Source organism: Coturnix japonica, chromosome 3, assembly GCF_054131305.1.
Source record: "Coturnix japonica strain WE chromosome 3, WE-NBRP24, whole genome shotgun sequence".
In the NCBI taxonomy this organism is placed as follows: domain Eukaryota; kingdom Metazoa; phylum Chordata; class Aves; order Galliformes; family Phasianidae; genus Coturnix; species Coturnix japonica.
This window is the reverse complement of record NC_140665.1, coordinates 63,830,655-63,843,638: the sequence shown is the minus strand read 5'-3', so window position 1 is coordinate 63,843,638 and position 12,984 is coordinate 63,830,655. Positions and strand designations below refer to the sequence as shown.

Sequence of the window (12,984 nt, the reverse complement as noted above, 5' to 3'; positions counted from 1 at the left end):
TTTGTCAATGATTTAATCCGGGTAACCACTAACAGAAGCACGTCTGAAAAATTTCTAAAGCACAGCTTGTCAGATACTTAGGGAAGAGGCACAGAGAGCTAAGCCACATGGTCTAAAGTAAACACCTATGAAAGATTCCAAGCGCTTGGATTTATGAAAGCCATGGTAGGAATAAAGGGAAAGAGATAGAACAGCCTGCTGAGGGAAGGAAACTGAGGGTGACTCAGCTGGGCTGACACATTTCAGCACACACCTCACATACTCTTTGCCTGAATACTGTAGCTCAGGGATGCTACAGGTTGCTGACCCTTTATGTAATAACAAAATCAATCTTATAGGGAGGGGAAAAAAAAATAAGAAAGAATACTCTGTCAGAGTTGTGTAATGCAGGTGAGTACTTTTCCTTCCAGCATAGTCCTGGACTGACTTATGAACTTTTGCTCTGGGGAGAGGATACATGTACAATGGCAAAGATGGGGAAAGAACATTCTAAGAAAACTGGAGGTCTCTGTAGCACACAGTGTCTTTCTCTTTTATCTGTGAACCAATGCTTTGTTAAACTGGCTGTTCATTCATCATTATGGATCATAACTTCTGTTAATTGCTGAGCCACCATTTAGGTGATGATCAGGCACATCAATCTACAAGGAGTAACTTCCCATGAAGACAAAGTCTTAGAAAGATAATTCCCTCCCCCTCTCTCCCTTACAAGCTATTGGTCTCATCAGGGAAAAGCAAAAAGAAAACATCACGCTGGAGCAGTTACTACAGTGGGAGCCCCATCAATGACTGCAATGTTTGGAAGCTGCTGTAACATAACAACAACAAATGAATACCTAGGGAAAATGACTGAAATCTGTTGTTTGGAAATGATAATATGAATTAGCATACTAATCCACCAAGGAGAAATGCTTACATATGTCATCAAGCTCAGTGTGAAGCCCCACTGTACAAATATCTGATAAAGATTTGTCACTGTTGTTCTCCTCTTTAAATCACAGAATGACCCGGGTTGGAAGGGACCTCAAGGATCATGTAGTTCCAACCCCCCTGCCTGGCAGGGCCACCAAACATACACATTTACTAGATCAGGTTGCCCAGGGCCCCGTCCAACCTGGCCTTGAACACCTCCAAGGACGGGGCATCCACAACCTCCCTGGGCAGCCTGTTCCAGGGCCTAACCACTTACATTGTTTTTAATTTATCAAAGCACTGTATCTAACCAAAACTAGAAGTTTACCAAGGGCAGCTCTTTTTGTTATTCAGTTTGTGTCTGAAACAGTTCTTTTTACTGATTTCAAATGTAATTTTGTTCAAGCAGCATTAACAGGTAGCCCCCGCATTACATCTCAGTGATCCCATATAACATACACTCAGCCTATAAACAAAAGTTCTTACAAATGCTTTTTAAACTTATACAGCTAAGCTTACCAATTCACCTGGTTCAAAAGTCTAAAGGGCATGGGGCATGTCTGCAGGGAGCAGGCTGACACGGACTGTGCCAGTGCAACAAAGGTGCCTGAACACAAGCCAGATTTGGCCCTGAAACTGTACAATCACAGCACTGCTGTCACCATTGCAAAGCTAATAAACCGTGTCTCTTAATGTGAGAAACAGGCCTGCACCTCCTGGCAGACACCCAACCATAGTGAAGGTCAAGTCGCAGCCCAGACCCATATGTGCAATATCACTCTGTTCAGTTTATTAGCAATTATGCCATCTAAAAATGGTATCTGACTACAAGCAACCCGGCTGGCTTTTGCCAATGCTTCTCACTCCTGTCCCACCACCACCCAAATCACTCACCCAGCTCACAGAGCCATGAGGAGCTATAGGCAGTGAGTGTTTATGTAAGTTGCTGTGCTCAGCAGGTAACTACATGGTGAGAGGAGATGAGATTTCCTAAGGAAGCATCCTCTTCCTAGCCTTAACTAGAAGGACTGCATACAGCTAAACTGCCACCAATTATTTAAAATCCCTTTGGTTAAACTGTCACAAACTGTGTGTGCCTTTTCCAACACTATTTATAAAGGGCTTAAACAAGAAAGAGATAAAACTAAATCAATAAGAAGCTTTTATAAGCAACGCACATGTATTTACATCAGGACTTAAGCTAGCTTATATTTTACCAATGAGTTGGGTATGTACGGAAGACCATTTGCAAAACAGACTCCTGCAGCACACACACTGTCTGTTGTCCATGCACTGCTGTCAAGTCAGCCTGAGAACAGCTACTGCTGCGGTTTCCTTGTGAAAGCGTAAGCATTTTGAGATCTGATAAGAGGCACTGTAGGAGTATATTATAATAAAGGCATAATTCAGTTTCAAATCTTCATTCTAATGAATATGCTACGAAAACAAAAGCCCTGTGTGATATAAGTGCCAGGAACTCAGGGCTTTCAACATGAAAACAAGTCTGAAAAGCTCAAGTATTTGAACCTGACTCTACCTGCCAATACTGTGAGAGCCGAACATTCCAAACCTCAGTCCTTCCTTTCAGTGTCAGACAATAAGTTTATGAAAAGCTTAGCTTCCAAATTAGCAAATTAGTATACATGTAATCCAAATATCTGCATGCTGTTTGATTGTGATCCAGGCTTACTGAGCAGCTCCCTGTAAAGGCATTCAAAAAATTCTGCCGATGTCAATTTATTGTTGAAATGAGATTTTCATACATTAAGCATAAGTGGGAGAGGACAGGAAAGAAATACAAGAGTCCATCGCTCTTATCTGCTGACATCTGTTATATCTTCTTATTCAAGATGAATGTGCTGCATTGCTCAGTGAGACAAGTTTTAAAGCAGTGGAGAAAGCCTATGTGATGTGTTCTCCTTTCCCCATTTAAAAAGCATGGGAAAGGTAAAAAAGCATTAATTGCTAAGCTTGGAAATTCAGGTCTTGTCTACCTGAGCTGCTAGAGAAATAATACAACCACGCTGCAATTTTAAACAAATAAAAGTGATGATAAATTACTGCATACATAACTAAGCTTGGTCTGACTCACCCATTTTGCCACTGTGTTTAATACTGACATGGCCATGCCAATCAGCCTGTTCCCAGGAATACCATCCATTGGGCACATGGTTTGTGAGTAGATATTTCCCTGGTTGAAGGATCAACCTCACTGACAAAGCCTCCTGACTCCTCGGTCCTCTGGTCCAGTCTTGGGCCACACAACTTGACTGCTGAAGAGTATGACTCATTTGGGTACACCCAGGTACAAAATTACCACAGAGCAGTTAGAGAGGATTTCAATCCGGATAAAAAGGGGATATAAATGAATGAAGTGGAAGATAATTGCGCTGGTAGGACGCACTCAGGTACTGCACTTCACATTTATAGATCGAGAAGTCCTTTCTCCATAAAAAAAAAAAAAAGCTTATACCACAGAAGTTCTTATACTTTATGTTTTTATATTTTACATGCAGGTTTTAAACCTGTTGAGCAGCCAAATGTTTTTGTGTTAGCTATACCAGAATGCATATGTGTGTGCACTGCATGTATTTTTAAAATTAAAGCATTTTCCTGACAAGGAAATTGGTCTCAGCAACAAAAGCCACCACTGACTTCCTGCTCTTGCATTAGATCCAAATAAGTCAAGGCAAATAAAAGTACACATTCCTGCTTGTCCAGGGAAACACTGGTACGAGCCATCTAATATTCAGCTAAAGAGTCCAGGTATCGAGGCCAAGCTAACCTGTTATTATCCCAATAAGCCTCATTTGGATCATCTGTCCATACTCCAATTAGATACATTATTATTGTTTGCTTATCTTCTTTTGGTCTATATTATAGATAGTTAAAAACAAAACAAAAACACTCTGTTTGCTACAGCTGCTCTTTTGACTCACATGCACAATCAAGACATACCAAGATGTTGTGATGTAGGCACCATAATTTATATGGCTATATTACAAAAAACAGATTTATATAACCCCAAAAGGTGATAAAATTCAGAGAGGTGCCAAACACTCAGAAATTCAGCAGGTTCAGTATTTCAGCATCTCTTGTCCTCCTAACCTAGAATTAAAAGCAAAAGCTTTGAAATTTGGCAATGAGATAATAAGCAGAGCGGAAAATAACAGGGTAACATTACTCATACAAAACCATCTGAATTTCCTATTTTAACCACCAGAGCTCTACATCGACATGAAGTATCAGACCAGAAAAGGGAAAGTCAGGCTAGAGAGAATTTAAGTTACATCTTTGGCAGAGCTTCATTAATGACACTTTAAATGCATAGAGAACTGACTCAAGTCAGTTGGCTAGTGAAGTCAGCACTGGCCAGTACTGGTTTCAAGAATCCACAGAGAATGGGAGAAGGATCCAAACCTAGAGAAACAAGAAGCAGTGCCTCTATTTAAAGAAGGAAACAAAAAGGAACCAACTGAATTTCAATTCCTTAAAAAAAAACTGAAACAAAACAAAACTGACAAAAATTCCACAAAGCAGTTTGTAACTGCCTGAAAGATAACATACAGCTGAGTGAAAGCCAAAAATCAGTTTGACATACACGTGAGGACAGATCCTCAACAAACCTTTCTCAACTGCCTTCTTCTATAGGACAGCGGGTCTGAAAATAAGGAAGAGCGAGCACATTAGCATCAAGACTTTGAGGCAGCTAAGAAATAGTTTCTACTGAAGTGTAATATATCTACTTACAAAGACAGGAAGGGGAAACAAGATGCTAGAGACGCTCTGCTTGAAGGGTGAAACATCAAGGATTATGGCATGGTGAGGTAAACATGAAAGAAACAAAGCCCCAAATACTGTACTGTGATTCATACGGAGTAACTTATCTTCCAAGACAGAGGAAGCCAGCCTCTGTTCTGCTCAGCAGGAATACCCCATCATTTTGGTCAATGTATATCAAAGATGTGAGCTGAATACAACACCTTGTACTCTCACCAAGAATTGAGGCCTAGAAAAGATGATGGAGAAAGATCGGGAACAGGAAGTAAAGCCAAAACACTACAGACATTTAACCTAAGGAGGAGGAAACAAAGAAGAAAAAGGAGATTCTGTAGAGTCTTGACAGATGGTTGTCTTAAAGCCAGTCAGAGGAACTTCTCAGGCATGGCCTAGATATCGTAACTGGGTCTTCCCTGGGGCATGCTGACATATCTAACAAATCTCTTTGGATCCTTTCCTATCTTCCTTATTCTATGGTTCTATGAAAACATAATTTAATATAGCAAGCTATCCCACACGTAAGGAAAATATAACATGTACGCATGGGAAAGTAATTTGGAAATCAGACTATCAAAAGAACACTGGGAACTGCCAGACTCCATTGCGCATTTACAGTACAGATCAGCTGCTCAGGAGGCGAATTTGACCTCAAGTATATAAAATAGGAGTAGCAGGTAGAACAAAAACAACCTGTCCTCCACACGCTATGTTGATAAGATCATTTAAGAGGATGGAGACTTTCCTGGTGTCTCCAATGATCTGGAAATACTGGAGAGATAGTTAAGGCTCTAGTTGGAGTTGATAAAGACAAGAGGCATCTCAATACACAGCTTAAAGGAAAGTTATGATAGAGAAGGTTGAAAGAGGGCTTGATTTTTTGGATATGTATTTACACATATTACAGTTCGGTACATACACACAATGCCAGTCTTGTTAAAATCTTAACAGGAAAACAGAAAAAGACTGAAAAAAATGAGATCTTTCAGATTCATAAAATCACAGAAGACTACAGTGAATGGAAACTGATATTACAAATTCTGAATGGAAACTGATATTAAAAATTCTTCTTGAGGTACCATTTCCTAGCAGCAAACAAACACCACCATCTCTTACTATGGAAAAAGGACCACTGCTTCTATTTTTTTTTATTTAAAGCAAGAGATCTTTCAGAAAGATAGGCTTACATTCAGCGACTGGGAGAAAAACAAAACTCCATGACCTACATATACAAGAGATCAAATCAGATTATCACAATTATCTAACCTGGCCTAACAGCCTAAACACCTATTTCCTTCAGCTATTCTACATGACGCTTCCTACTCTCTGCATTTTGCAGCAGAAAAGAGTCAAAAGGACTGAATGCAAAAGTGACCTGATGCAGAAACAGGTAGAAAGAATACTGCTTCAGATCCCTCAAAGCTAATAGCCACAAATGGACCACTCCTTAAATTCCACAGAGAAAGAAAGGAGCTTTAGGTCTTGGCAAATTAAAAAAACTCAAAGGGTCACAAGGGGAGGGAAGAAATAAGGAGAAATATGAACATAGCTATCCATCAGGGAAGGCAGAAGTGGCGAGTTCCCTTCTAAAAAGGCCCTGGGCATGAAATACGTGCAAAGAGAAGTGAAACTCATCTTCCCCCAGGGACACAGAGAATTTAAAAAGACAGCCCGCAGTCTCTCATGGCTTCCTGCCATGTTTTGTGTTAATTGCAGCCCCTTATAAGCTGTGAGGCCTGACAGAACAGTTCAAAATCACCTTACTTTTAGGGAAGTCACAAAAAGCAAGGCTGAATTTTATTGTTACTGTTGCACTGATTAATCCACGTCTAAAGCTACACTGTACATCATGCACTGTCAATGTTGACAATGTTTAATTACTGTATTAGCAGTTCCAAAGGAATCTTTCCCTTTCCTATATTAACAACCAAGAGAGAATTTTCCAGTCATAGATTATGTTTCCAAGTGTGGTTACTGTCATAAGGACTTAACCTTCAGCCCATCCTAACAACTGCTGCTAGAACAAATCCTCCCCTTGGCCAACAATGCATCCAGTAGTGCTCCAAAACACTGTCAAGGGCTGCTACTGGATGTTCAGCAGAAAACTTCAGCAATGTAACTAATTCATGGCACCTGTCTGCTAGAGAAAATTTATAATTACTAGTACAGCTGGTTCTTTTCTATAGTCAAAAAAACACATTTGACAGGCTTATAACTTACAGATCCCGAGCTTAAGGCGTCAAGATTTTTGCAACAATGTTCTCAAAAACAAAAAACCAACCAAATAAAATCAACCAACCAAAGCCCAGCAATAATGAAATCTCACATCACTGGTTGGAAAACAGAATTTAAACCTTGCTTAGAGATTTATTGTGTTGCAAGCACATACATGACTGCAGAGCAGCCAAGGCAAGATATTTACTTGTAAAAGAAGAAAGAGAAAATTGGGACTTTGTTGCTGTTTTAGAAAATATTTTATAATAAATGAAGTCAATAGAGATAGAGAATACAGTCAAACTCTCTAGCTTAGAGTAAGTGCATTAGTGACATTCAAAGAAATACACAGATTAACCAAGATTGGACAGGAACACTTGGAAAGGAGCCCTAATGGATGGCGCTGTGAGGGCTGGAAAGTCCCTGACTAGCTGAATGGAAGGATGTGATGTTACAGCAGTCTCCAAAAGCTTGAGAACCTTAAGAGACAAAGGGAAATGCAAGAGAAAGAGACAGATTAAGTAACTGAGGTACCTGTTGGACAAGAAAACAGCTATAGACAGAAAAAAAACCACCTGTGATCTGGAGCTGTCAAGTGCAGAAAGTAACAGCAGATCTCAAGTTTCTTCAGAGTGAAAACGTGATTTCATTGTACCAGTTAGAACTACAATTTTCTTACATTAGCCTCTATAATAAAGTAATTAGGATCTGAAATGTTGTGTATCTACCATACCATAGCACTAGGAGTGCTGCCTGTCCAGGCTTCCTCAGATCACGGGGTCATATGAAAAGGTGCTCTTTAAAAGTACAGCTCTACTCAATCTTGAAGTCCAGTTTCTGCCTGAATCAAATTTAGAGCTCACAGGACAGAAAAATAAATCCTGTTTTATACATAGCATGGAAGCTACAGAAAATGGGAGAGTTTATATCTGCGAGGAAATACATTCATCAGGGGAGAAAAAGGAATAATACAGCATACATTACAGCCCTGGATAATGAAGAGAAGGAAAACATTATCAGTGAGACACAAGAAAAGAGCAGGCTGACTACATTAAAGCACTGCTGGAGCTGAGCCAGCTAACAAACACGGGAAATGTTCTGAGAAAAATATGCTGCACAAAGCATAGGGAGACAATCATTGGTCAGGAGTCAGGGGCGACTTTTCACATAAGGTAATTTCTGCTCCTCTTTTGAATCTTTTGGCTACTTTACAGTCACTCAAACAACTGGCAATCAATATTATGTTCTAATAAAATTTCTAAGGTTACTTAAATATCTAAAAATGTGATTTTAAATGTTCCTAGCGTTGAATTGATGTTTGAATGTCATAGAAACATTGCTTGCTACAGAGAAGAACAAAATTGCATAACTAAGGCAGAAGCCTGAGTAGCAGCACACCCAATCACTGACAGTTAAACAGAACTATCACCTTCCAAAAGCATTTTGGAGAACTGCTTTTAATGTAGATACTGAACACTAGCTAATAGTTCCTGAGCCCCTACTTACTGTTTAAATATCCATTTTTATAGCTGAACGTGAAATTCAAAGCTCCTGCTAATTTATTATCCTAGGGCCACTCTGGCATCAGTACCTCTGTACTCTTACAGCTCACTATTCATCAGCTGAACAAAACAATCAGAAGTCATCTGCTTTGGTCAACACTTACAATTTCAGATGGAAGCTAAGAGCATACACAGCCTACCTATGAAGAACAATCTTAAACAGGGCAGAACAGACAGACAATGCATACATTTTTTACGCTGGTATCTGTCCCAGTACCAGTAGCACATAGCTCTTTCCTAGTCAAACTACTTTAACCAGCCAATACCAAATTCCTGGGGCAGCTGAAATATGCAGTTGTGCAGAATCTGGAACAATTTGTGTTTTCTACATAGTGTTAAATTAGCGTTATGAAGCTGTTGCTCTGAGATGCAAACTGAAAAATCCTCTTTTACCTAATTCTGAAACTATGGACAAGGAAGTGCCACTCATAGGCTTGTATTTTAATTGCTGTTGTGGAATTGTTCACCACACCACTTATTGTTTCATAGTGCTCAAACAATCCTAGGAAAGGTTGTAACATTTACATTTATGATTTTCATATGCAAACCGTATATTAAAATAGGGTTTAATTACATCTTAAATTCCCCCTTCTCCTCCCACAATGAGGAGATACAGCACTCAGCTCTCACTGCATGATAAAGCTGATGAAAGTGATTAAAATAGAACATGCTGTAAAGCCACTCAAAACCACACTTGTGCTTTCTGCAGCTTCAGCACTTCCAGAACTTGCAGGAAGGCATAAATAGACTACAACAATGCAACTGAGTTCCACCAGAGATCTGAGACAATGTAGGCAAATACAGGAACTTCCCTTTTCCAATTCCAGATATTCCCTGATCCGCATAATATCCTACATCAAAAAATTGAGAAGATATAAGTTGAGCACTAAGAAATGCAGATCTTGCCCTTGACTACAATTTTAATCCACGTTCCCAGAATTTAATCACAGAGTGGCTGTTCTCAGCATATAACACACGGTGTCATGCCAGCACTTAAGGGGACAGAGTTCAGGGTGCATAAACACTTTCCAATACAAACAGCACCCTGCAGAAACTCTCACTAAACATCGATCCTCCTGCAAGCTTTGTCACCATGGCACAATGCTGCTACTGGTACCCTGAGGTGCAGGGATAACTTTACTCATGGGCAGAAACTTCTTCACTCATCACAAACTCTTGGATTCTAGTGAATAGCAACTCTCACACCCACTGCCCAACTCTCATGTCCTTCCTCCATTGCAGCTCCAGGGGAAAAGATGATCTATCAGGGTTATGTGACAGCCGGCAGCTTTGAGGGCAGAGCCCACTCTGACCTTTTTGTATCTCCCCCAGTCAAAGGTGATCTGAAAACTCCCTTCTGCTTCCAGGCAACACCTGGAACTACTGCTAACAGGTTTAACTCTGCAAAGGGAATTCCTTTTTAATACTTACATCCTGACAAATATGAGTAGCAGTCAGGGGACTAAGAAAAGGACTATTCTGTACTTTAGCTGTTTCTGCCAAATATTGAAAGATCTGCAGCAAAAACACATAGTCAAGGCTTTCTCAAAGGGAAGGTCTTAACTATCCTTTCCAAGGAAAGATTAGGTCATATCTGTACAGTTTGGGTTTTGTTTGTTTGTTTGTAACACAATGCCTCAGTAATGCAAATCAATACAAATTTAGAAAGAAATATAGCTGTAAAATCCCCAAATGTAGACACAGTAAGGCACAAAAGTGCTTCTACTGCTATTTTTATAGCCATGGGTTAGAGAAGAATATTTCTGAGCAGCAGCATTATAAGATGGGGGGAGGGGATGAAGGAAAAAGCCCTAAAAGGTAAAAAAACAAACACCCCAAACTTACACTGATGCTTTCTATGTTCTATTTAACATTTGGGGCAATCAACCAACCTTTTACTTAATTATGCACCTCTTCTCCATAAATTAAACTGTACTCAGTATCTTCTCCAGGTTTGATTCCGTGACACGAGTGTTAGATTTGTCACCTGTCCTACTGTTTCAAGTTGTTCTTTACTGTTAAATACATTTACTCTGGGGACTTCTTCAACTTTTCAGCAAGGTGAGCTTACAGCAAGCTGCTTGCATAAGTAAAGACAGGTGGGAGGGGTTTTAAGTACCTTTTCAGTCACAATAATATCTCCAAACTGTTTGCATATTTTTGCCTTAGTTTCCCCTTGAAGCAGAATGTTCTAACACAGCCAAATCCCTGCGTGCTGGTACAACTATTTATCAGCTTCCTTTTGGCAAAGATTTCTTTTACCTCTTATTTTAAGGCACTGAGGGTACCAAGGTGTTTCCTGTTCAGCTATTTATCACAGCAGCTTACGATTTATTTTAACAAGAAACACAAGATAAAAAGGATATCTCAGAAAGCAAACTGCCCCAGAGAGCAGGGAATACAGCTCTAAAAACCCACCCAGACAGATTTCCAGCTATGAACATTTTCCCACCAAAGACAAGCACTGTTATACTGTATGTTCAGCCACAGCACTGTATGGATTTCAGGTATTATAGCTTCTTCCTCACTCCCCCAGATTAGACTGTTCACAATACCAAACCATACACAGATCACTGGCACACAGACATTCACGTACATGCACAAATGTATACAGCCATCACCCTACACCATGTTACTAAAGTTCTGAATTTCCTTTGCCCAGACCCATCATCTAACACATGCGGTACATGCTATCCCAAAAGTTCCTATATGGTTTCCACTTCTAGACTGAGGTACGTAATTGCAAGAAGCTGATGAAGTTAATTCATAGGACCACAGAAACCTTTACCAAGTTCATGTTAGCCTTGAAGTCACTGCAGATTTGTCAGAATCTATTTCTTTACTTAGTTTTTAATTGCTGACCGAACAGCCCATGTTCCTGCTTCCTCCAGGAGACATGTAATTTAATCTCACAATTCACTAAACGCTTGTGCTCTGCCTATTCCCCAGGCTGTGTGATGAAAGATCCTGGCCAAGCATAATCTAAGCTAAACATTTCCCTTGTTCAAGGGTAAACTTTTGGCCTATTTTACCTTCTAAAGAAATCCAACATTATTTAAAAAAAAAAAACAAAACTTCATTTTTTCCTTAAAGGCTTAACAGGAGACACTTGTACACCAAAAGCAATTCTCACTTTCTTCCTCTTAAATTTACTTTTATCATTTATAAATTACAGCGCCCTTTCAACATAAGGAATCAATCAGTTACTTGCAGTCTTCAACCAGTCTACTTTCCATTTTCCCAGCCAAACATCTGTAACTGCCCTCCTCCATCTGTTCCTTTCGAAGGAGTTAGTTTACCGTCTTAATTGCCGCAGCTTCCTTTCCAGTTTCACCAGACAATGGATTGGTGCTTTCCTGAATGAGGATGCCTTCCTTCATTTCTATCACTCCAGTTTCTCCCCTTTGCTAAATAGAGGTGATAAAATGAATCACAACAAGCAGAGGCTTGTCTCTTCTGTTTAAAAAAGAAGATTTGCTTTTGTTTCATTCTGAGTTACGCATTCACATTAGGTATTCCAAGATTAAAACGCAGAGATTGAAGAAAACAAGACAAATGCAAAACTAAGACAAGAGTAAGATAAATAGACTTATTCAGAATCCTATCTAAAATACAGGCTACATTTGGTCTAAAGCAGGCTGGAGAGAGGGCCTGCAAAAGGCTGTTCACAATCTGTGTGAACACATTCCTATAAAATACTGCAACCGTGGTTAAACATTTACATGTTTTTGTCTGTGTTGAGTGTTACTCAATCGGCCATTTTATTCAATGCAGTCAGTGTGATGAAACGCTACGCTACTCAGTGTTCTCAACTTAGTACATACGTTATGCAGATATTGTCCAGGTTGTAAGAAAATCTGTAAGTGTGAGAACATTAAATGAAAAAAATAAAACAAATCTGTAGAGCAAGAATCCCACAGGCTGAAGAACCAGAAGGCAATATGTAAAACATATGATCTATTTCTGGTTTAATAAAGTACACTTGAAGCCCATTTACATACATTTTGTGCAGGATACTCTTTTGCCATTATCAGCATGTCAGTGCCTTACATACAGCTTGCTATATGTAAAGTGGCATTCTGAGCTAAGAATTTAAACAAAGAACATAGACCTGTGCCTCACAATTTTAAATATATTTCCTGGTAGTTCCTCCACACAAATACAGGTGTTATTTCCTCATTGCTTCTCTCCAAAAAGCAATGAATTTAAACGGGATCATTTGAATGCTTACGAGATCATCACTAATGGTGCAGAACTTAAGAATGTAACATGCAATATGGGTTAAGCTACACCAACCAGTACTAACGTAACAATGCAGGCCTTCTGAAAATCTTGATGCTAAATCTATCCACATAAGGACAATAGATGCTTATTCAAAAGAAAGCAGCAATTAAAGCATCAACAACTACAACATTTACTCAGGTTTAAATGGAAAAACAATTATTCGGGAAAACAAAAACAAGCTTAGGTTTAAAGAACTTTGTGGAAGTTTTCTTCTCTTGCCTATAATCTCTCCCTG

The 12,984-nt window shown here is 39.4% G+C and overlaps 1 protein-coding gene across 6 annotated transcripts in view; it reads right to left on the bottom strand.

Annotated features, from left to right (window-relative positions):
- Positions 1 to 12,984, bottom strand: part of SESN1 (sestrin 1) — a 65,952-nt gene that overhangs the window by 30,527 nt on the left and 22,441 nt on the right. For 2 of the 6 annotated variants that reach the window (XM_015858665.3, XM_085543648.1), the window contains exon 1: positions 11,765 to 12,131. The exons of the other annotated variants lie outside the window; for them this stretch is intronic. In XM_015858665.3, coding sequence (XP_015714151.1) covers positions 11,765 to 11,845 — 81 coding nt within the window. In that variant the 5' untranslated portion in view covers positions 11,846 to 12,131. Of the gene's footprint in view, positions 1 to 11,764; positions 12,132 to 12,984 lie in introns of those variants that run through there. 6 annotated transcript variants of the gene reach the window in all.